Raw genomic sequence first — 26070 nt, 5'->3', positions numbered from 1 at the left:
TATTTTTATAAGATTTATTCGTGTCAACAAAAAACAGGAAACAAGTGAGTATTAATCAATTGGGGAAGAGCTGATGAAGTTACTGAATATGAATGATATGGACTATTACTGAGAACTGAAAAACAACAGTATTTCAGAGAAAATTTCACCACATTTATAGGGCTTTATGCACAATAGGAAATTTGGGTTGTCCAACTAGGTCTGTGGTGAAGCAGGAGGTTGCTCATGGGCAGAATGAATTTTCTGATGTTTAACAAGCTTTATAGTCTGCCTCAATGCCTTTCCTTATTCATTACACTGATAAGGTTCCTATCTAGTATGAATTCTCCTATGGGAAATAAGTGATGACTGTTGCCGGAAGGTTTTACCACATATGTTACATTCATAAGGTTTCTCTCCAGTGTGGATTCTTTGGTGTACAATAAGAGATGAGTGGTCCCTAAAAGATTTGCCACAATCATGACATTCATGAGGTTTCTCTCCAGTGTGGATTCTCTGATGTAGAGCAAGACTGGAGCTGTGTCTAAAAGTCTTTCCACATAGGTTACAGTCATAAGGTTTCTCTCCAGTGTGGATTTTCTGATGTTTACCCAGATTGGAGCTGCATCTGAAAGCCTTTCCACATTGATTACATTCATAAGGTTTTTCTCCAGTGTGAATTCTCTCATGGTCCACAAGACTAGAGCTACATCTGAAAGTCTTTCCACAATGATTACATTCATAAGGTTTCTCTCCAGTGTGGATTCTCTTATGTTCAGCAAGATTGGAGGTTTGTGTAAAAGTCTTTCCACAATGATTACATTCATAAGGTTTCTTTCCAGTGTGTACTCTCTGATGTAGAGCAAGATTGGATGTGTTTGTAAAAGTCTTTTCACACTGATTACATTTATAAGGTTTCTCTCCACTGTGGATTCTCTGATGTAGAGCAAGACTAGAACTCTGCGTGAAAGTCTTTCCACACTGATTACATTCATAAGGTTTCTCTCCAGTGTGGATTCTCTGATGTACAATAAGGGAGGAGTGTTCAACAAAAGCTTTACCACATTCATGACACTCATGAGGCTTCTCTCCAGTGTGGATTCTCTGATGTAAAGCAAGACTAGATCTGCATCTGAAAGCCTTTCCACATTGAATACAGTCATAAGGTTTCTCTCCAGTGTGAATTCTCTGATGATCAGCAAGACCAGAGCTCTGTCTGAAAGTCTTTCCACAATGATTGCATTTATAAGGTTTTTCTCCAGTATGGATTCTCTGATGTAGCGCAAGATTGGAGTTGCATCTGAAAGTCTTTCCACATTGATTACATACATATGGTTTCTCTCCAGTGTGGATTTTTTGATGCTCAGCAAAACCAGAGCTCTGTCTGAAAGTCTTTCCACAATGATTGCATTTATAAGGTTTTTCTCCAGTATGGATTCTCCGATGTAGAGCAAGATTGGAGTTGCATCTGAAAGTCTTTCCACACTGATTACATACATATGGTTTCTCTCCAGTGTGGATTTTTTGATGCTCAGCAAAACCAGAGCTCTGTCTGAAAGTCTTTCCACATTGGTAACATTCATAAGGTTTTTCTCCAGTGTGTATTCTCTGATGTTTAGCCAGACTAGAACTGTATCTGAAAGTCTTTCCACATTGAATACAGTTACAAGGTTTCTCTCCAGTGTGGATTCTCTGATGTAGAGCAAGATTAGACCTACATCTGAAAGCCTTTCCACACTGATTACACTCATAAGGTTTCTCTCCAGTATGGATTCTCTGATGTACAGTAAGACTAGAACTCTGTTTGAAAGTCTTTTTACATTGATTACATTCATAAGGTTTCTTTCCAGTGTGGATTCTCTGATGTACAACAAGGGATGAGTTTTCACTGAAAGTTTTACCACATTCATGACACTCATGAGACTTGTCTCTAGTATGAATTCTCTGGTGTGAAATAAGGGATGACTGTTGCCCAAAGACTTTTCCACATTGCATACATTTATGTAGCTTTTCACTAGAATGAAATTTCTGATGATGGATAAGCGATGATTGTCCCTCAAAAGCTCTACCACATTCATCACATCCATAATCTTTCTTTCCACTGTGAATTTTCTGGTGCTGAATGAGCTTTGAATTATGGCTGAAGGCCTTCTCACTTTCATTACATATGTAAAGCATTTCTCCAGTGTGACTTTTCTGATGTCTCATTAGGTCTGAATTCAAGCTGAAGGCCATCTCACACTGATTACATTGATAAGTTTGCACTTCAGGAGGCTTCTCATGAGACTCAACAAGCTCCACGTGCTCAGTAAAGTCTTTCCTACTTTTACTATCCTGAGAACAGCCATTCCCTGAGGTCCTTTTCTTACAGTGAATTAGGATTGAATAGTGCCTGCAACTCTTTCCATCTTTATCAAGTTCACAGTAACACTGTTGTTTTTTCTCTGTCTTGATATCAGAGTCACAGATTTCTCTCAAACTGTGGTTACAGTGACCATCATTCATGAATCTCTGCTGCGGTGACTGTTCCACAGAAATGCCCGGCTTGGCAGTAGTCTCCTGCAATTCAAGCCTCATCTTTCCACCTGAAGGAAACAAATAAACACTTATAGGACACATACACACATACACAAGTATCTCCTCTTCCCTCCACTGACATAAAGTTAAGCAATTTACTATTTCCTAGGGAGAGAGAAGGGTCTTCAAACTTAGATGGGCAGAATTAATCATTTGAAAATGCCATTAGCTCCCATCCCCAGGATGGTTTAACATACAAAGAGCTTCACATACATTAACATTGGTCCCTCACAACAAAGTTGCAACACAGGCGAGCCCAGCATTCTCATTACATTCACAACTCAGGACATGAGCTCAGAAGGCTGAGTGACCTGACCAATATCCTTGCAGCCAAGACTAAAACTAAAACCCTGTGACTGGGCATGTTCTCTCCACAGTACCCAATGACCTTTCTCCACTGCACTTTTATGGTTTTTTTTAAAGGAAAGCTATTTTATTATTGGACATCCACTTGTTTCAATTTGTAAGTGTGTGTACAGACCATTTTGTAAGCAACAGTTCAAACAAGTGCCCAGTGGAAGCAGGACACTTGGCAAGTCTGTAATATCATATTAGAGGCATTGCTAAACAAGTACAAATTAATGTCAAATGAATAGTATGAGAAAAGTACTATAAAAATTAATTTACTTGTTTTTTAAAAAACAAATTTGATTGGATTTTTAAATCTATAATTCTTGTCATGTTCTGTAGTTAGCTTCATTGTACTTACTAAAAATGGGGTTACTATTTTGCACTTAGCTGTTTGAAAAATCATTTCTTTGGGAAGGCATCACTTAAAGGTTCTTGAATGTAGGGACTGGACCAATGTCTCCCACTTGAATAGAAGGCTGCAGTTGCCAAGTACCAGGACTCAGAAATGATCATTAAAGGGATCAGTTCTAGCCTAGTCTTCTAATGATTCCTTTCCTCCTTAATGATTGTATATGCCTTGGTATCACTGCCCTTCAGGGGCCGCATCAGCATGTTTGGGGGAATCCCAGAGGTTACCATTACAGTTCTCTGCACTGACTTTGGTCTTAGGATGCCTTTGAGCAGAGAAGTCTTAGATCTTTGCCTGAGGCTCAGATGAGGTACACAGCTCCTGAGTGCGGGGGGACAGATATGATTACCATCCTTCTTCCAATCATGTCCAGTACCTCCACACTCACACAAGCAGCCTAAGGTCAGGATGTGCAGCCCAGCTACCAGGCACAGATGCTGCAGGCCCAGCAGGAGTCCTTTGTGCTCTGCAGGATGACATGGGTGGGGGCAAGAAATCTTAGTGGGATCAGGTGGGGATGGGGTACTCTGAGACCCCCATCCTCTCTCACAGGTGGCCCTTAGCTGCTGGACTCCACAGCAACATCCCCAACCACCAAGGACCCTGGACCCCAAGACCTCCCAGAGACAAGAGCTCGGCAGTCCCTGGAGGACCACCATCCCCCAGCCCAGCCTCTCCCCTCTCCTTTGCAGGACCTCAGTTGTACTTTCTATCCTTTCTTTGATGGCCAATTATTGTTTATACTTTTTATGGGGTTGTGGTCCTTCCTGTGTCTCTACTGATCAGTTCTGATGGATTATCATAGTGATTCTTTGTAAGTTTAATATGCTAAGCTGAGAAATAGTTCTATGGTTGTATAGTAGTTTTCAATGTTGTATCCAACTTTTATTATATTGTAATCAGATGTACAGATTTAATGACATCAAAAAGTGTATTATTTTAAGCATTGATTGAGAATTGTATCTAATTTTGCATTTATTTTGTAATACTTATTGTGTTATTTCTTTTATTTTTAATATTTAATAATTGATTGAGAATTGTATCTAATCACTGGAGTCAATATCCATGCATCAAATGTAGACTTGATTGTATGGGTCTCAGTGGTGGAGTCTGTAGGAGTTTTAACTACCCTATGAGCTACAACCTGACCCAAGGACTCTCCACAAAAGGGAGGAGGCGGAAAGGGAAGATGAGTCAATGTAGTCATAAGATGTTTGCCCACCACAAGACACTCCAGAAGACGTCAGTCAACGCTGTGTTTTCCTCATTGCTGTGGGTTTTGGACATCCCCTCTCTGAGTCAAGCTACATCCATCCTCATGTCAGACCAATCATAATCTTAATTTACTTTGTATCACTGGTACTTTATGTAATCAGCTGCTAGGAAAGAGCTGCTCTGACTGTCAGAAGGATCCCTGGGAGCCCGGGAGCCCTGGACCATATTTATTGGCACCTGCTAGTCTTGCTGATAAATGGACTGTGTTCAGACCTTTGTGTCTGTTTCTCTTTATCACAGATTTTTATCACAACAGATGTGCCATCTGTGGCACATACAGTAAGTATTCATATTATTTCATTACCTATCACATCTATGAAAACAGTTCATTTTCTCTGGTGATCTCTTTTATCTTACTTTTTCTTTTCTCATGTCTAAGACTGCAACATGACTGCCAACCTTACCTTTTGTATTCACCTGAGGCAAACTATTTTCTGTTCTGGCCCATCACCTTTTAAGGATGGCCATGATCTGTCTTTTAAAATATATCTTTGAATGTTTCTGCTCCCTAATTAAAAAAAGAAAAGCCAAAATACTTGCAATAAACATGATAAAAAAATCATCCATTTCCTATATCCAAAAATATTATGTCTTATACTGGACCTTGAATCTATCACCCTTCTGCCAGGAAGTGAACTAATTATAATGAACTAAATAGCTTTGCTATTAGTCCTACAGCAGACCTTCCTATTTAGTGGTTGACAAAAACCTTTGGGGCTTCACAATAATAGTCTAGGAGGACTGAGCTAAAAATTATTTAATGGAATACTGGCAGAAAATAATTGCCCAATTTTGTTATAAATACTTTTAATTAGATGTAAATATGTATTTTCCTACGGAACAACAAGTATGTACATGTTTCAAGCATAATGGATTTCTTTTTTCAGTGACTCCAAACTATCATGATCAAGAATATAATGTTTTTCAAACTCATTTATTGATCACATCAAACCCTGACCACTTCTGATTAAGTGCAACATGTTCCTTCAGTTTCTCAACCTGACATCAAATTGCTTCCCAACAGGTAGAAAGGTTTGAAATTTACGTGGAAATCAATTCCCAGTGGATGGTCACAGGAATGCACAACTCTGGTCATTTGCTCCAGAGGAGTTCCCTCATTCCCAGGTCACCTTGTGTAAACACATCTCGTCAGCAGGGTAAGCCATGATCATGAAGTTAAAAACATTTGCCCGGATGGTAGGCTCTCTGAAAACCATGAACGCCTTACAGGTGATCTTAAAACCATCCTGGCCCATTACAACCCTTGTACAAAAACAGTCCTTCCATTGCCTCTCATTACAGTCTCAAGGCTATTTTCTGGTTTGAACTTATCCTCCACTTAGATAGAGACCTGTGCCTGAAGCCCAGAAGACCTGAGTTCCACAGCCACTTCAGAAACTTCCCAGCAATGTGACCCTAGGAATGTGACCCTACTTCTATTTCTCTCAGTTTCCTTATTTGTAAAAATGAGGATAATAACAGCACCTATTTCCTAGGATTCTTGTGAGGATCAAATGAAGGAAATATTTGTAAAGTTTGGGGCCCATCTGAGGCACTATATAGCTCTCAGTTATTATAACTATTATTTTGACTATTTTCTTTTCAACTCTGCTCTCCTTGAACTGCCATTCTCCTATCTCCTTTTCTTAGCTATGTTCCTGTTGAATGTATTTCCACACCAAAGTACTTCCTTTTGCCTGGATCAGCTAAGATTGAGGCTCACGATTTGTTGCTTCTCAAACCATCTTCCTGTTCATATACTAGAGAGTTCTTTGACAGGAACTGACTTTTCCCATCCTTTATATCCCCAAAGATTAGCAGAATGCCAAGAATATAGCTGTTGTTTTCTCCTTTGTTTATAACACGGAACAGTAACATCACAGGGTGATGTCTTGATTAATATGTGAATTGTATTTAAGTGAGGCAGAGTTGCACAAAGTCATCAACCTCACTCTCTCTTCTAAAGTTATCAAGGATTGTTGGCAGGACAAAAGTCAGGATGACTGGCAATGGCCTGGGATGCAGTGGATGACTTTGGTGCTGTCAATGTCTGACCAGCCTCAAAGCTCTCCCCAGTGCCTGCTTCAGCCACTTTGTTGGCTGTTGGAACAAATTATTCTCATCAGCTCATTCCACAGAGTGAAATTTTCACATGCTTGGAAAAGTCAACAGGCTTGAGGTCCATTGTTACCCTCACCCCAGCTCAGCTTGTCTACCAGGACAGTTAACCAGGGTATGGCCACTGCGTACACTGCAGCTTCTTAGAGCCACAGGTGAGAGCTCAGTGCTATGTAGACACCAAAGGTGGATGAACCTCCCTGAAAAAAAACTTGGTAAGCATTCACATCAGAGGTGCAATTCCTCCTTGAATACCCCATACACCTCTAGAACATAACAGCCACTTAGGCAATGTTTCTTAATTGGCTTTCTGGGCCCAGGGCCAATACGAAGCCCTAACTTCTACCTCAATCCCTAGAATCTAGTCTCTAGTGGTCAAATGCAGGTTCTGGCCTCAGACCTGTTTTCTGTCTCCTTCTTTCACCTTATGATCTACAAGTAGTTACCTTTGTCCAGAACCTGATGGATGGGACCTGTGGGTGGTACCAGATCAGACTAAATACTGGAGATAACACAGGCTGCTGGAGGATCTCCTACCATAGAACACCTGGGAGTCTCTACCTCCCATGTCCTTAAAACTGAGGGTGTCAGTCACCTACATGAATATGGGAAATGGTTCTCACAGAACGGAGACAAAGATTGGACCACAAGGATAAGGAAAGGCACTTGGGGTGATGATTTATGTAAGCCTCAGTCTTGAATTACACCCAGGTCAGACACTGGCCTTCACTCTTACTCATGCTGCTGAATGGAGAGAAAATCATGAAACCAGGTTGCCTGGATCCACTACAAAATTAGGTAACATCATGCTAACTGGGCCTCCGCTGTGGCAGGGCAAGTCTTTGACAACTCCCTGACTCCCTATCCCACTCATAATAGAAGCTTTTCCAAATATTTTCATTTCTCCTCAATATTCCCATTTGGGTTGCTCACCTTTACCCACCCTCTCAGCTGAGAACTTGGCCTCATATTTCACTGAAACAACTGGGTACTTACCCAGAGCTCTCTTGCTGTCTCCCCATCTCACCTAAATCAGATGCCTTCTTTTCCTCCTTCCCCCAGTATCACAGGAAGAGGGGGCCTCCTGCTTGAGAAGGCAAACATGCCAAATTCCATCCCCTACTCTATCATATCCATTTTCTCACTAATTTTTAATCTCTCCCTTTCTACTGGCTCCTTCCCTACTGCCACAAATGAAACCATTTCCTCCCACTCATTAAGAAACCCTCATTTAATTCATCCATCCCCAGTAGCTATTGTCCTATATCTCTCTTCCCTTTCATAGCCAAATACCTAGAGATGGCCATCTACATTTTGGGTCTCTGACTCCTTTACACTTACTTCCTACAAAACTCTGTAGTCTGGTTCTAAACCTCACTCTTCAACTAAAATTCCTTTCTCCAAAGTTACGAATGACCTTCTGTAACCAGAATGGCCTTTGTTTTCTTTGAGTGACTCAATTTATCTCAGTGAGCTTTACTAGGTGCTAAGCCCCAGGCCCAAACCTCATTAGGTGTTAACGTAATCCATGTGGATGTGAACCTCCCAGGATCCTAAGGGGAGGGGCCAACTCAACAACCAATCACCAGAGCCTGAGCTCTGGTGATTCAGATGATGTCTGATGTCTGAAGCCCTATAAGAAGGGAGGACAGAGCCATTTCTGCGGGGCTCTGGAGATGGTGTTGATGAGGAGACTCCGGGCAGCTGTAGTTAAGGAGCCCTCCAGCTTTTAAACCCAGATATTGAAACTTTGTTGAACTCTGGTAACTATCTGTTGGGACTTGAATCAGACAAAGTCTGTTGATGTCTGTAGTTTGTTTGCATTTTGTTTTGAAGTTCAGGGTGCTGGTTTTTTTCCCCTGAACTAACTGAATGATATTTGAATTAAAAGTAAGCTTGTCAACCCCTTCACCTTGCTTTCCTTAATTAAGCAGATCGAAAGAACCTGTGCTGTTGGCAGCTTTCTGGGTGCTGGCTGTGGGTGAATCTTATACCCCCACAGAAGCTGCTAGCCAGGTTGTTGAAACACCTTCTAAGTTTTAAATCAAAATCCTTATTCTTCTTGACTTTTCTGCAGCTTTTGACACTGTCACTCAACCCCTTTTCCTTGATACTCTTTAGGTTTTGATGACACTCCTCTCTTTGGGTTCTCCTCCTACCATGTCCCAAACTAAACCCAGTATCTTTCCCCCAACCCTCCCATCTTCCTACTTTCCTAATGCTATCCAGGTCACCTCCCTGTTGTACAGGTTCATAAAAGAGATGTTGTCCATTGTCATCTCTCACACACTCGTACCAGCTCTACTCCCCACATTCAATCTTTTGGAAAGTCCTATTGATTCTGCTTGATTCTATCTCTCATACACCCTCATCTCCCAACACAGCCGATTTCTCACTTCAGGCCCAAATACCTCATACCTGACATACTGCAAAAGCCTGCTGTTTCTCTCACTGCTTTCAGTCTCTCCCTAGATCAGCCAATGCTCTACCGAGCTGCCAAATTCACCTTATGAGAGCTCATATCTGAACTCTATTATCTTATGAAAGCTCACTGCCTCCTCAATAAACCTCAGTGGCTCCCTAGCACGAAGATCAAATGTAAAATCCTGCACTGGGCTCTTAGAGGCCTTAGTCATCTGCCCCTCTCCTCCCTTTCTAGTCTTCTTTCATCTTATGTCCCCCTCCACATATACTATAACCCAGTAGTAAAGGCCTCCTTTCTATTTGAACAGGAGAAACTATCTCCCATCTCCATAGGTTTTCCTGGCTGACTCTCATGCCTAGAATGCTCCCCCTGGCTCCTCTGAAGCCCCAGCTCAAGTCACAATAAGGCTTTTCGAACCCTCTTTAATCTAAGTGCCTTCCCTCCCTTGACTAGCTCCACTTCAGCTAGTTTTACATAGCTCTGTCAATGTTGTCTTCCTCACTAGTCTGTGACTTCCTTGAGAGCAGGGGATGTCCCTTGCCACTCTCTGAATCCCCAGTACTTAGCAGGAGGCCTGGCACATAGTAGGCACTTAATAAATGCTTGCAGATTTAAGAAGGTCTAGGAAAGAGCCTGTATCAGACAGCCTATACCCTTCCTGGATACCTTCAAGAGAGCTCTGTGACCCAAAGTTCCAAACAATGGACCTTATGGAATCATAGTCTTATCACTAGAAGGGAAGTGAAAGATCCTGGAGTCCAATCCCTTCATTTCACAGATAGGAAAACTGAGGTTCAGAGGGTCAGTGATTGCCCAGGATCCCACTGCTAAAAAGTCTCAGAAAAAGTCAAGGTCTTCCTGCCCCCGAGTCTAGCACTCCTTTCACTGTGTCTTGTAGCTACCCCTTGTGATAACAGCCCTAACAGACCTGCTCTCCCCTCACTCACCTGCACATGAGGTTCTGGAGTCTTTTCGCTCCAGCATCCACAGTGCTTCCCCTTGCCCCAAATGGGATATCAAACCTTCTCTTGGAACTGGCAGTCCTGGGCATGGAAACAAAGAAAAGGGGAGGATGAAGAGACACTTGTATTTAGTTCTCTTTAGAGAAAGGGGGCATGCAGGAAGGGTCACAGGATGGATGGTTCCCATGGCACTTATTTTTGGGAGCTCTGGTGGGGGATGGGAAGGAGAGCATTTGGAAGCCAGTTTAGAATCAGCAAATTCTGTTTTCTTGACTTAATTTACAGACTGAAAAGCTGATTCCAGACTCCACTATCCAGACATTAAGAGGCATCTGACAGGGCAGTGGAGAGAGCCTTGGGTCTGGATTCACAAAGCCCCGAGTTCAAACTCAGTCTCAGAGATGCATCAGCTAAGTGCCCCAGGTAAATCACTTGACCTCTGTTTGCCTCAGTTTCCTCAATTGTAAAATGGGGATAATAATATCATCTACCTCACAGGTTGTCCTGAGGATCAAATTAGATAATATTTGTAAAGAAAGCTTTCAGCACAAGGCCTGGCACATAGTAGGTATGCATAAATGATTATTTATTCTACTTCCTTTCCTACCATCTGCAACTGGAGTTTGGGGGAAGTATGAAGGAATTACAATGATAGACTTGCTATACTAGGCTTCAGACTAGGAGCTGTGAGCTATAACTTTAGGTATGTCAATAAGAACATTCCAAAGACCAGACCCGGCCAAAGAGGAAGAGGCTGTTTTGGGAGATAGTGGGGTGCCCCTCACTGCCCATCTCCAAGGAAAAACCACATTACTGCACACAAAATTCATGTTCAGGGAGAGGTTAGACTAGATCAGGGGTGGGGAACCTGCAGCCTCAAGGCCACATGTGGCCTTCTAGGCCCTCAAGTGTGGCCCTTTGACTGAACCCAAACTTCGCAGAATGAATCCTCTTAATAAAAAGATTTGTTCTGTAAAACTTGGACTCAGTCAAAAGGCCCTGCCCAAGGGTCTAGAAGGCCCTGGGGGCCTCAAAGCCAAAGGTTCCCCACCCCTGGACTAGACATAACCTCTGAGGTTCTTCATTGGTTTGATTTTGTACCTCAGGCTCCCTAGAACTAGTAAGAGGCGGCTTCAAGAGCAACAAAGGACACCCCAACTCCCTATCGCACACTACAAAGACTTTTTCAGGAAAACCAGGCAGCCCTCACAAGGACCCTGTCTCTTGGACACAAGAGATCAGCACTTTGGCCTTTCTTATCATTGATAAATCCTAGAAATCCTGCAAACTAGAAAGGGAAGGAAGGCAGTCCCTTTGATAGTGGATTCAGAGTTCCCAGAGGAAATGGTCCTTACCCAGGGAGAGCAGGTTGCAGGCGTTCTCCTCCATAACCTCCTTGTACAGCTCTTTCTGAGAATGGTCCAAGAGGCCCCACTCCTCCTTAGTGAAGTCCACAACCACATCCTTGAATGTCACCAGCTCCTAAACCATCAAAAATGATAGGACTTAGAACTGGAAGAGACTTCAGAATTCAGCTAGTCTAACCCTCATCACTTTACCAGAGGAAGCACAGAGAAGGGACTTTCCCAAAGGTCATATCCTTGATGAGTATCAGAGCCAAAACTTAGAACCACAGTCATGAAAAACCCAACGGAATACTGAGAATAGCTTTTTATATATGCAATTGGACTAGAATTGAGAAATGTGGGAATTGCTAATGGGAATTGCTTCTTCCTATGGAATGAGAGAAGTTAGGTGTTCTGTCAGAGACAGAAATCATAAAATAAAATCAAAAGACTGAAAAAAGTAGAAGAGAATGTGAAATACCTCATCAGAAAAACAAGTGATCTGAAGAACAAGTCGAGGAAAAATAATATAAGAACAGTCAGACTATCTGAAAATTATAATTAAAAAAGGATCTTGATAAGTATTATAAGAAATTATCAAAGAAAATTTCCCTGAAGTTCTAGAACAAAAAGGTAAAGCAGAAATAGAAAAAATCCACCGATCATCACCTGAAAGAGATCCCAGGAGGAAAAGTTACAGGAATACCATAGCCAAGTTTCAAAGCTCTCAGGTTAAGGAGAAAATATTGGAAGCAACAAGAAAATCAATTTAAATATCATGGAGGTATAACAGGGATTACACAAGACCTAGCAGCTACTACACTGAAGGATCATAGGTCTTGGAATACTATGTTCCATAGAGCAAAAGACCTGGGGTTATGACCAAGGGTAACTCACACAGCAAAGTTAAGTATAATCCTGAAAAAAAAAAGTACACAAAGACTTTCAGGTTTTTGTAGCAAAAACCCTAGAACTTGGGGGAAAATTTGACATATAACATCCAGGAGAAATATTGGTAAACATTAAAGACCAATTACAAGGTACTCAACAAAGTCAAATTGTTTACTATATACATTTGAAAATATTAGCAGTACTCTTATGACTGTCATTATTATTAAGGTAATTTGAAAGAAAGACGTGGACTGAGCTGAATATGATGGGGTGATTCTAAAAAAATAAAACTAAAAATTCTAAAAAAATTAAAAAGAAGAGATAAAAAGGAGTAATTATCTTATACAAATGAAGCATAAAAGGAAAAAATGATACAGAAGAAGCTAGTGGGGGCAGGGGAGGTAGTGCTGGGACCTTACTTTCATCAGGAATAGGTGACTGATAGACTGATAGATAGATAGATAGATAGAGATACGGATGATTATTAAAGTCTTCCAAATTCAGAAAGAAATAAGAGGGCAAAGAGGATCGGGTAGAGAGGAAAGGATAAGGGAGGGACTCTTAGAAGGGTAAAGGAATAGGAGGGGGTATTAGCAAGGCAATAATCATAATATAGATGATAATCATCAATATGCCTATGTAGTTCTGTATCACAAAATGTAAGACATTCTCAGTATAGAAGGTAGAAGTAAACCATTTATTCAAACACCAAAGAACCAGATCCCAAAACCAATAAGTCCAACCCATCTAAGCAGCAAGCAAATTCCAGAACCAGTAAGTTCACTTTATAATAACAGCAAAGAACCTGAAACATGACAGCACAGCAGGGAGCCAAGCCATCGCATAACCTTCCTGCCCCCTGCTGGGGCCTTGCCATCAACAAACACTCACAGGACAGCCAGCACATGTCTGCTCTCTTCCCCAGTTCTAACCCCTCTGAGAATTTCTTGCTCCACCCTTCCAGTTCTACTCTTTCAGCAAGCTCATCCCGCCACATGTGACTTAGGCTTCCTGTGACATAAGCAGGCCATATTGGCCTATTAGTGGGTGGGAAAGATCTTCAAATTTAAATTGCCATTATATTTGGGCCCAAGATCTTTCTTATCCATTACATAGGTCAATAGGAGTTTTGGGATAAGTAGTGTCAACAGAACTTTATAATACTATAACAGGGATAACACAAGATAAGCATATGAAACAATACCATTCCCCCCTTGAATGAATGGGGCTCAAAATCCTGGGGTAGGGGGCGAAGGTCTCATTCTCCATAGCTTCTTCCTGCTGAAATTGGACATAAAGCTGTCCCTGCCCCAAGAGGTCAAGAGTCTCATTAGAGAGGTCAGTTCTTTAGCTGGCATCCGGAGCTTGATCGATGCCAGGTCCAGGGATGATACATCATGGTCGTCAGGTCTAGGGATGACACATCACAGTCATAGACAAGTCCGGGGGTGACATCAGAGGGTGACATTTGGCTTAAGTGATCAGGCATCTGCAGGTAGATGTACTAAGTCCACAGGAAACAAATCTAGCAAACAAGTCTAACAGACAAAAATCTAAAAACAAACGAGAAGACTATCAGCCTCATTCACAGTAGAATACATGAGTCAAGGATACAATTTGGAAATCATCTTCTGAATAAACAAGAGTTACAGTATTATTCTTCCCGTGTGCTATAATTTCTGTAGCCTTTGGAACATCGTCCGGCTTCCGTTTTACCCAGACTTTAGGTCCCAATTTTATTCTATCAGTAGAACCAAAGCCTTCATTTCCTCTGATAGGAAGGAGAGTCAGTTTTCACCAGGGGTATTGTTTCACAAGGAATAATAATCACTTGAACTATTCTATCATTTTTACAAAACTGTATGGGTTCTTCACCCAAATTCTGGAATGTCACAATAATTTCTCCTTGATAATTAGAATCTATCACTCCAGCCAATAAATGTATTCCTCGACCTGTTATTCCTGATTTAGGTACTATCCATCCAAAATGATTCTTGGGGATTCTCATACATATCCCAGTAGAGATTTTTCTTACCAAACCAAAGGTCTTCTAAACAATGTGAATCATATCTTGCCAAACCAGGTATTCCTGGATACAGTGGTGGGACATCTTCCCTCACAGTCCAATACTCAATATTTGAGATCTTATGTGTTTGCTGTTTTCTAATTTGCAGATTTGAGGTCATCATTCTGGCCAGAGGTATACTTCCCCCTAATGGTCTATTATTCAAATTACATAAAGTGGTGAACAAATTATCCTTCCAATGTTGATATGAATTATTAGAACTTAACTTCCTTAAGTGTTCTTTCAATAATCCATTCATTCTTTCTATTAACCCAGATGCTTGCAGATAATATGGAATATGATATATCCACTCTATATTGTTCAATACACAATATCTCTTCATCTCATTACCTTTGAAATGTAACCCATTGTCACTTTTGTGTGGGATGAAAGACCCTCACCAATTAAAAGTTAATTTATAATAAGAAGTCATCTCAGGGTGGAAACAGAAATAAATTTTATTCCATTCTCGAGAATAGGGCATCCTCTGCTAGCACAAAGCAGAACAAGCAAAGGAGGCAAAGTACAAGAGGCAAAGCACCCATAATCATACCTAACACAAGAGAATTCCCACCCACCTCTCACCCTTCCTGCCATTGGCTCGGGAAGCGGGCTTACAATCTGAGCAGGAAAGCTAGACAAAGAACCGGGAAATCGAGGCACAGAAACTCCAACTCCCATTCCCTTAGTTAGTGATTACAACTGAGGTGACATCTATAAATCTAAAGAAGGAGGATAGGATAAAGGGAGGGGGAGACCCTCTCCATTCTTTTACAATGCTTTTATAGTAAAGGAAAGCAGGTCACAGTGACCCTATCCTTACTGAGCAAATCTTTAAACCAGAACCAGAGGAAAGAACAAAAAGTTTCAAGGTAAACTTTCCCAGAGGCTGAGCCATCAGACTCTCACGGCCTCAGACTTTTTCCACTTCCTTACTTCCCTATTTCTTGATTTTTAAACATTTCTTAGTATAGATATAGATATTTATACATATCTTCCCTGTGAAGTCTTCACATTTTACTTACCTCACACACTTTGAATCTGCATTGGGAATCCATAATAGAAACTTATGATAGCTAAAGTTTTACAGGTGTCTTTCTGAGTTGCATTCTCATAAGGACAAGCCCCTAGTACACCTGAACAGGTGCCAACACAAGTACATATAAATTTACATCCTTTATCTTGGGGTAGTAGTCCAACATAATCTATCTGCCAAATTTGGGCTGGAACTTTTCCCCTCGCTACCTCTCCAGTTACCACCTGAGGAACAGTTCATTCCTTTTCCAATTGACCTATATAATATTCCTCTGCTACTTGTTTTTAACAATGAATGAGAGATACTAATACCTCAATCTTGTGATCGCTGGTGTGTGGCCCGGACCTCTAAATGGCTGGCCATTTGGTGAACCTATTTTGCTAGTACCAGATCATTAGCTGTCAAGGTAAGGACAACACGTTCAGTAGCAATCTTTGCTGGTTGATCAGCATGTGCATCATGCTCACGTTCTAGCATAGTGAGGGCCATGTGAGCATCTACATGAAAAACTGACAAATTAGTAACCAAAGACACGTCCCATATATCTTCTCATAACTCTTTGCCCCAAACTTGTTTATCATGAATTTCCCAATTTTGATTTTTCCACATGGGCATCCATGTAACTAACCCAGTAGCTATAACAACAATGTGGCTAGCAGCTACTGTGGCTATGTCAGATCAATAACACCAGCGCACCGAAGGGCTGCTAACAAAGGTTCTTTGATCTGCATTTCCAAGGAAAGCAACCTCAAGGGGTTAACAATCTCACTGAATCAAACATACATATATCATTCACTTAGTTCAGGGGGAAAAGCCAGCACCTTGAACTTCAGAGCAAATACAAACAAAAATTACAGAGACAATATAAACAGAGCAAACACACAGAGTTATCAACAGACAGGCCTCTAGTTGCCTGATGAAAGAATTACCTCATTCCTAGAGAGAGAGGTACCAACATCTGGGTGTTCTAAGCCAGGGGGCTCTAGTGGCTACCCAGAGTCTCATTTGGTCAGATCACACCACAGTCTTAGAGGGAGAGCCCAAAACAAAATGCCAACCTCGGAGCTCTTATACCCTGTTCAGGGTCTTGAGGGCTCAGAACCTACTTAGCAAAAAGGTGTGGGGCCTGGGGACTGGCAGGTCAAAGACTCTTGATTCAATCAAAGAAACAAGACAACAAAAAGTCCACTTTGCTTCCCATTACATTTGAAAGGCAAGACTCAGCAAAAGTACTTGATTACCTTAGCATTCTAAAAGAGGAAACAAAAAAGTCTCCCCCTAATTACCATAACAACCACCTATGAATCAGTGAATATATGACACTGTCCTCCTTGTTTTGTTTTAATAGCTTGATATACTGTTCAGCATATTGACTACTTCCACCTATTCCAGTACTTTCCAAAGTTCTCTTAGTACATGGGTTATAGGCTACTGCTTTCCAGTGTCTTCTGTGACCCATTATTCTTTTGCTATGCCATCACTAAACCATGCATGTTTCTTCTGTTCTTCAGTTAATCCATCACTCATTCCTCACTCCATTTTACCAAGGACTGTTACCTCGGTTCAGGGAGTTTATCATTTCCTTCAGTGTCTATGTTTGCTGTAGACTCACGAAGAGCAGAAACTCTACTTTTGCCTGTTATTTATCTATTTTTAATATACCACTTCCATTTAATTATGCTAGCCTCTTGCACATGTCCAATTCTGAGAGATGCTGGGCTACTCATTACCCAAGTCTTAATCGGGATTCCAGGCCTTAATATGATTTCATGGCCCGGTCAGTTATTCAGTCTCTACCAAAGCCCAATATGAGCTAATAACAACTGCTTTTCAAATGGCATATTGATTTGGCCAATGCTTTCTTTATAATCTCAATAGACTCCAAACAATGGGACCAGTTTGCTTTCACGTGGCAGGACCGACAATATACTTTTACATGCTTGCCACAAGGATATCTGCACAGCCCAACTATTTGTCATAGGATTGTGGCTGAACATTTGGATGAATTAAAGTTACCTGGTGCAGAGCTTAACCACTACATTGATTATATTTTGATATAGGGAGAAACTGTAAAAGACATGGAGAAGAGTTTGACACTATTAATTGAGTACATGAAAAGCAAAAGATGGGAAATTAACCCTGCAGAGATTCAAGGACCAGCTCAAACTGTAAAATTTTGGGGTATACAGTGAAATAAAGGAATGCGAGAAATTCTCCCACAAGCTCGACAGAAGAGTCCAGATTTTCCTATCCCCACCAATAAGAAAGAGGCACAAAAGTTCATAGGACTATTTAGATATTGGAGACACCACATTCCACATCTTGGATGGATTTTGAAACCTTTACATAAAGTTACCAGGAGAAAATATGAATTTGACTGGTGACCTGAACAGAGTAAAGCTTTTGAAGAAGCTAAAGCTGCTATACAATTGTCTCTGGATTTATGGCCTATGCAAAGTGGACTGGTAGAATTACAAGTGACTACACAAGATGACTATGTGAATTGGAGTTTGTGGCAGAAACAACAAAGCCGAAACGTACCCTTAGGATTTTGGTCGAGGAAACGACCTTCATCTGGATTACAATATATACCTTTTGAAAAGCAGTTGTTAGCTGCATACTGGGCTTTGGTAGAGACTGAACAACTGACTCTGGGCCATGAAGTGATATTCAGGCCTGGAATTCCTATTGTGACTTGGGTAATGAGTACCCCAGCATCTCACAGAATTGGACATGTGCAAGAGGCTAGCATAATTAAATGGAAATGGTATATTCAGAATAGATCGAAAACAGGCAAAGGTGGAGTTTCTGCTCTCCATGAATCTATCGCAAGCATCAACATTGATGGAAATGACAAAACCCCTGAACCAAGGCAACAATTGATACAATCTCTGGTAAAATGGAATGACAGATATGAGGGACTGACTGAAGAACAGAAGAAACATGCATGGTTTACTGATGGGATGCCAAACATTTGGGCCATAAAAGACACTGGAAAGCAGTAGCCTATAACCCATACACTAAGAGAACTTTGGAAAGTACTGGGATAGCTGGAAGTAGTCAATATGCTAAACTTATGGCAGTACATCAAGCTATTAAAACAGAAAGGAGGACAGTGTCATATATTCACTGACTCGTAGGCAGTAGCTAATGGGTTAGCTACATGGATTCCAATGTGGAAAAATCAAAATTGGGAAATTCATAGTAAACAAGTTTGGGGCAAAGAACTATGGGAATATATATGGGACATGTCTTTGGTTACTAATTTGTCAGTTTTCATGTAGATGCTCACATGCCTCTCACTACACCAGAATGTGAATACAATGCACTTGCTGATTGACTAGCAAAGATTGCTACTGAACATATTGTCCCTACTTTGACACCAACTGATGATCTGGTACTAGCAAAATGCGTCCACCAAAGAGTCGGACATTTAGGGGTCCAGGCCACACACCAGTGGGCACAAGATCGAGGTATTAGTATCTCTTATTCATTGTTAAAGCAAGTAACAGAGGGATGTCATATATGTCAATTGGAAAAGGAACAAACTGTTCCTCGGGTAGTAACTGGAGAAATAGCAAGGGGAAAAGTTCCAGCCCAAATTTGGCAGATAGAGTATGTTGGACCACTACCACAAGATAAAGAATGCAAATTTATATGAACTTGTGTTCACACCTATTCAGGTGTATTAGTGGCTTGTCCTTGTAAGAATGCAACCCAGAAATACACCTGTACAACTCTAGATATTATAAGTCTATATTATGGAACCCCAATGCAGATTCAAAGTGACAATGAGTCTCATTTCAAAGGTAATGAGATGAAGAGATATTGTGTATTGAACAATATAGAGTGGACATATCATATTCCATGTTATCCACAAGCATCTGGGGTGATAGAAAGAATGAATGTTGAATGAATTGTTGAAAGAACAGTTGAGAAAGTTAAGTTCTAATAATTCGTATCAACATTGGAAGGATAATTTGTTCACTGCTTTATGTAATTTGAATAATAGACCAGTAGGGGGAAGTACACCTCTAGCAGAATGATGACCCTGAACCTGCAAATTAGAGAACAGCAAACACATAAGATCCAAAATACTGAGTATTGGACTGTGAGGGAAGATGTCCCAGCACTGTATCCAGGAATACCTGGTTCAGCAGGATATGATTTACACTATTTAGAGAACTTTTGGTTGGATGGAAAAGAGATAAGAAGAATCCCTACTGGGATATGTATAAGAATCCCTAAGAATCATTTTGGATGGATATTACCTAAACCAGGATTAGCAGCTCAAGGAATACACATACTGGCTGGAGTGACAGATTCTAGTTATCAAGGAGACACTCCAGAATTTAGATGAAAAACCTATACAGTTGTGTAGAAATGATAGAATAGTTCAATTGGTTATTATTCCTTGTGAAACAATACCTCTGGTGAAAACTGACCCTCCTTCCAAAATAACTATCAGAGGAAAGGAAGGATTTGGTTCTACTGATAGAATAAACTTGGAAGCTAAAGTCTGGGTAAAACAGAAGCCAGACGATGTTTCAAAGGCTACAGAAATTACAGCACAGGGGAAAGACAACACTGTAACAGTGGTCTACCCAGGAGAAAATACTTAAGAAACTATATCTTTGACTCGTATTCTATCATGAATGAGGTTATAATAGTCTCTTTGTTTCTTTTTGGCTTTTGTCTCTTAAATTTGTTTGTGAGATTTGTTTCCTGCAGGCTTAGTACCATCCACCTACAGATGCCTGATCACTTAAGCCAGATGTGTTCAGATGTCACCTCTGGACCTGTCCACGACTGTGATATGTCATCCCTCAACGTGGTGTCAATCAAGCTCCAGATGCCAGCTTGCTAAAGAACTGACCTCTTGAATAGGACTCTTTATCTTTTGGGACAGGGACAGCTCTACATCCAATTTCGGCAGGAAGAAGCTTTGGGGGATGAGATCTTTGCCGCTTACCCGAAGATTTTGAGCCCCATTTGTTGGAGGAGGGAATGATGACATTGTTTTACATACTTATCTTATGCTATCCCTGTTATATTGTTGTGTAAAATTCTGTTGACACCAGTTATCCCAGAATTCCCATTGCCCTATGTGACAGACATGAAAGATCTTGGGACCAAATGTAGTGCAAATTTTGATTTGAAGATCTTTCCCACCCATTAATAGGCCATGTGACCCGCTTATGTCACAGGAAGCCTAAGTTACATGGTGGGAGGAGCTTCCTGACAGGAAAAGGAAGTTATGTCACACAAAATGCTGAGAGAGAGAAAGACAATATGGCTGCTAGTGGCTGCCCTCATGATTGTTAGAACTGAACAGGCTGACTTAGTTGTACTGTGAGTTTGTTTTGGGGAGGACCCCAGCGGGGGGTCAGAGAGGTTTTGGGATGTTGAGGCTCCATGTGGTGATTTTCTGTACTGAATGTTTTGGGTTCCTTGCTGTTATGATGAAGTGGACTGACTGGCTATGGGAGCTGAACATTTGGTTATGAGATATGGTTCTCTGGTGTCTGAATAAATGGTTTATTTCTTCTACCTTCTATGTGGAGAGTCTCATACACTTTGCAATACAGAACTACATAGGCATTTTGACAATTATCATCTACGTTGTTATCACTGCCTTACTATTTCACCTGCTCGTGGGTCAGCCGGCCTCAAGACTCTCCCCACTCCAATGTGTCCTCCCTTTGGTGGACAAAGTAATTTTCCTAAACTGCAGGTCTGATCATGTGACAACTCTATGAACTCCAGTGGTTTCCTATCACCTCCAGAATCAAATACAAATTCCCTTGCATCTAAAGCCCATCATGACCTAGACATCACCTGGTATTCCAGTCTTCTTACGCCTTACTTCCAGCCACCTACCGACTGGTCCAATGACACTGGCCTCCTTGCTACTCCAAGAAGATACTACTTCCAGGGTATTTTCACTGGCTGTCTACACCATTAGAATCCTCTCTCTTCTAATCTCTGGCTTTGTAGCAACTGAAATCCCACCTTCTACAGGAAGTAGACTTTGCAACTTTTCATTTTAGTGCCTTCCTCCTTTTAATTATATTCTATTTATCTGCCTAAAGCTTGTTGAGGACACTGATAACTGGTTCAGATGGGTGAGGGTCCATCACATTGGCCAAGCATCGGGGCAGATGTGGAGCTCTTTGGGACAGTGTATCTGTCTGGCTTCATCCTGAGCTTCCTTATTCAGGCCATCTCTACCAAGGACCCTGACAATTCTTACAACAGGATCAAATGAGACAATACTTATAAGGCTCATGGCATGTAGCAGACACCATGTGACCAGCCCCGACCCCTTTCCAGTCTTCTTACACCTTCCTCCCACCTCTTCTCTGACCCAGGGACACTGGCCTCCTGGCTGATCCTTGACCAAGACCCTCCATCCCTTGACTCGGCCTACCCAATGGCTGTCTCTCATGCTTGAAGTGTCCTCCCACTCACCTGGGCCTCCTGGCTTCCTTCCAGTCTCTGCTAAAATTCACCCTCTCAAAGCAAGCTTTTCCTGGTCTCCAAAACTGTTTGAACTTTCCCTCTGAAAGCACCTCCCATCTACACTGCAGAGAGCTTGTCTGGACACAGCTGGCATGATGTCTCCCCCATCAGACTGGGAGCTCCTTGAGGGCAGGACTGGTTTTGCCTTCCTTGCATCCAAGGAAGTTCTGAACAGTGTGACAGCCTTTGTAAATGTTTGTTGACTTGACCTAAGGAATGGTAAAAGGGAGGGATTCAGAGAGACCTGGGAAGACTTGTGTGAGCTGAGGCAGAGTCTCTGAGCAGAACCAGGACAATTTCAGCTCTGAGGAGAGCATAGTCAAAAACAAGAGGTGGGGAGCCTTCAGGCCTCTGCTCCAGGCCTGTCCAGACAAGACTCAGTGTGACCTTCAGTCACAGGGGAGAGCTGTAGAAACAGGAGAGGGGGAAGATATGCATGTGAGGGAGAGTGGGCTAGGCAGGCAAAAAGGGAGCAAAGCCCTATGGATGGGGACTAAAGTGACATCATCGCCCTTGTCAGTCACTTGTACTGAGGGAGAACCTAAAAGCAAACACAGAGGGCAGACACTGGAGGGGGGACAGGGTGAGTGCTCAAGATGCCCAAGTGCCATGAATCAGTTCCAAAGGCAGAAGAAGAGAGCAGGGCAGTGTTGTTACTACTCTGTTCAATTCCATGCCTATTTTTGTAAAGAAACAATCCACAGGGAAGAAGGCCTGACAGCCTTGTAGACAATCCTGTCTATGGAAATGGCCTCATTGGCTGATGTTGGTCAAGTCCATGCACAGACTGCACTCACCTGGGCTGGGGGTCCGTGGCTCCCAGGGGCCATTCCCTCTGGCTCCAGGCTCCCTGCCTGGGCCAGGCCTCAGTCCTCCGCAGGCTCAGCTGTGGAGGGAGAAGGATCCCAGAGGGGGAGATGTCTTTCTCTTCTCTTCCTAGGCAGAGGGTGACCTACAGGGATTTACAGAGAGTGAGTTCCCACAGGAGTTACAAAGACCCTGGCCCTGCCCTCAGGGCAGCGACTCCAACAGGGAGGTCAGGTTTGGAAATGAAGATGGTCTGGACAGGAAGATTCCTTCCCTCCTTCTCTTCCTCCTTCTCTCCTGCCCCATCTTTCTACAGGGACCCAGGAGGCAGAGGGGGCTTTAACATCCCAGATGGGATGAGAGGAGTCAGAGCTTCAAGGGACCCTTGGTCAGAGCTCTCCCTACACACACACACACACACACACACACACACACACACACACACACAAAATCAGGACAACAGACTCACTGCTTGATCTAGGAAGGAGGGTAGCTAGAGAAGGCTGAGGATAAGGAGGGCTATGGGATGGTGCTGCCAGCAATAGGAGAAAGAATCCTGTTCAGTGTTCAGAGGACTGGCAGGGGCCCTGCAGGCTCTGAAAAAAGTGGGGGCAGGAAAGCAGGAGGCTGGGGGAAGGAAGGGTCTGAGAGGCAGGACACTGTAACAAAGCTGGAGGAGGCAAGAGGGGACATCTGGGTGACCGAAGGGTTCCAGGAGGACAGCTGAGCTGGGAAAGCAGGACAACTGTGACCCGGGGTCTAACAAGGAGCTGGGGAGGACTCCTGGGATGTCCTTTTGGAGATTTAGTTTGGAGGCTGCTTATCTGGGTCCCTGGAATCTGATAGGAAGCCAGCAGGAGAGCCACAGGTCCAGTTAAGAGAGGCCAGGAAGAACCTTTGGTGCCTGGGTCCTAGGTATATCCTGGGGCAAGGAAGCAGGACTCCTGGGTCTTTAAAAAGAGCCTGTCTTGTGGGCAGGACAACTGAACTTCTGAACAGGAGCTGGGGGCAGGGAGACAGAACATATAGGTCCTGATGGTGAGGCTGAAGGCAGCATTCCTGGGTCCCTTTGGGGGAGGTCTGACTGCTGAGTAACTGTGACCCAATGGTAAAGCTGGGGATGGTGCCATAGGATACTTGCGATGTGATGGGGAGCCTTGCCAGGAAGCCGGTCAGGGAGCCAGGCTTCAACGGGAGGCAGGTTCCTGGTCAGAGATCAGACAGGGAAGATTATATACAAAGGCAAAGTCAGGCAGCAGAAGTCAAGTGCCTCGTGGCTTCTTGACTGAGACCTACCTAGGACCTGAATGCAGAGCTGGCTTCAGAAAGGCAGAGGGCTCTCAGCTGTAGGAGAAAGCAGTGATTTCAGCTCCAAATAAAGAAGGCAGCTTGATCAGCTCCAAGGGCTCATGCTTCCAGTCAGCCCACTCTGGGCAGTCCTCCCAGTCCCAGAGCCTGGCCCTGCCCAGTTCAGCTGAGAACCCAGGATCTTCTCTTTCCTCCAATGGCTCCGAGAGCCAGGACCTCAGACCCTGTCTACCTCTCTTCCCCAGTCCCTGCCTTCCATCACATGGAATGCCTTGGCCACTGGAATAATTGTTTTCTACAGTAGACTCCTCCCAGGTCTCCAAACTCCAGCCCAGGGCTTGAATTCCATAGTTCCCCCACCCACCTGGCTGGTCCCCTTTGAAAGTTCTTCTTTTCACATGCTCCACTACCTCCCTCCCTCCTTATCCCTACTTTGGAAGCCAGACCTACCTCCTTCTGAACAGAATCACTGGCCTTCTCCCAGCTCTGCCCCTGCTACACTCTTCTTCCAAATTAGGGCATCCAGGCCCTACAGGTCTTCCCTTTTATCTCTTTGGGATACAGACCTAGTAGTGGCATTTCTGGGTTAAAGAGTATGCACAGTTTTTATAACGAGCTCAATTTGTCTTCACCAGACTTAAAATCTCTCATTGCTTACTCCTCAGTCAGCCGATAGTCCTTTGGGCAGAGTCCCAAATTGTCCTCCAGAATAGCCGAACCAATCCACAATTCCACTAACGGTACAGTTAGTGTCCTATTTTTCCACATGCCTTCCATCATTTTTCATTTTCCTTTTCTTCCATGTTAGCTAATATGATGGGTGTGAGGTGGTATCTCAGAGCTGTTTTCATTTGCAATTCCCTAATTATCAGTGACTTAGAGCATTTGTTCAAAGGAGTGTCTATTTTTTGGAAACTACAAGAAGAATACTATCGACAACCATATAAAAAAAATACTCCACATCTGTAATCACTTATTCAAGTCACTAATAATTAGAAAGACTCTCAGATTGGTAATGATGGCTTGAAAATGAAAATGACAAATGCTGGCAGGCCTAAGGAGTGTTAGACACACTGACACTGTGGAGCAGCGAACTGGCCCATTCATTTCTGTAAAACAGTTTGGAGTTGGGCACAAAAAGTTCCTTGACCCAGTAATACCTCTATTAGGCCTATGCACCAGCAAGATGAAACAGGAACAGATCCCAAGTGTCCAAAAATATTTTTAGGGCCTCTGTTTGTTACAGCAAAGAACTGGAAAAAGGAGGTGTATATTAATGTCCCTAATGGCTAAGAAAATTATGACATACTAAGGTGATGGAATATAACAGAAAATTCATTCTGAGGACAAGCACTAGACGGACTTGGCGTGGGAAGGTCATTGGACAAGAGAATATTCATATTGGAAAGAAGTCTTCTAAAAGCAGTGACTATGGGAAGACCTTCACCTGGAGCTCATACTTGACTGTCCATAGAAGAAACTGTGCTGGGGTTAACGCATATGGATCTCTTTAGTGAGAGTAGCACAGACTAGATTAAGTTGGAATTTCATACTGTGTATAAAATAATGAATTTTTCTTTGAAACACTAATGTTTGTCACTATTCCTCAATAATATTCAATGGCATCTCTTTACTATCACTTCTTTAGCCATTCCTCTATTGATTGATTGATACCTCTTTTGTTTCCAGTTCTTTGCTGGTGCAAAAAGTCCCAGTATAGTGCCTCAGTGGTAGGGTTGTGTGTCTGGAGCCAGAAGATCTGAGTTCAAACAAAGTCTGATACTGACTAGCTGTGTGACCCTTGGCACGTCAATGAATATATTCCTGCCTGAATTTCCCCATCCATGCGTGGCTGTGGCAGTGGTTCAGTCATTCAATCGTAAATGACTCTTCATGACCCCATGGACCATACCATCCTAGCCCCTTCATTCATCCACTATTTCTCAAAGTCTGTCCAAGACCATGTTTGTTGTTTTCATGTCACTGTCAATCCACCTCA

At 42.5% G+C, this 26070-nt stretch overlaps 1 protein-coding gene across 1 annotated transcript; it reads right to left on the bottom strand.

The window, feature by feature from the left end:
• On the bottom strand, positions 1–24107 carry LOC118838147 (zinc finger protein 665-like). The gene is made up of 4 exons (XM_036745373.1): positions 22754–24107; positions 11452–11578; positions 10082–10177; positions 1–2564 (listed from the first exon to the last, which is right to left on the bottom strand). Exons 1-4 carry the CDS (start codon positions 22784–22786, stop codon positions 310–312), a joined length of 2511 nt encoding a protein of 836 aa, XP_036601268.1. The 5' UTR covers positions 22787–24107; the 3' UTR covers positions 1–309.
• Between the last annotated feature and the right edge of the window lie 1963 nt (positions 24108–26070).

The sequence above is a fragment of the Trichosurus vulpecula genome, chromosome 2 (assembly GCF_011100635.1).
Source record: "Trichosurus vulpecula isolate mTriVul1 chromosome 2, mTriVul1.pri, whole genome shotgun sequence".
Classification (NCBI taxonomy): Eukaryota; Metazoa; Chordata; class Mammalia; order Diprotodontia; family Phalangeridae; genus Trichosurus; species Trichosurus vulpecula.
The sequence above is the reverse complement of the archived record's forward strand: the minus strand, read 5'-3'. Positions and strand labels throughout refer to the sequence as shown.

Coding starts and splice junctions, on each gene's coding strand:
- LOC118838147 (XM_036745373.1), bottom strand. CDS start 22,786: ATGGCCCCTGGGAGCCACGGACCCCCAGCCCAG. Junction 11,579..22,753: donor GCCACGGACCCCCAGCCCAG/GTGAGTGCAGTC, acceptor TTGATGGTTTAG/GAGCTGGTGACATTCAAGGA. Junction 10,178..11,451: donor CTGCAACCTGCTCTCCCTGG/GTAAGGACCATT, acceptor TTCCATGCCCAG/GACTGCCAGTTCCAAGAGAA.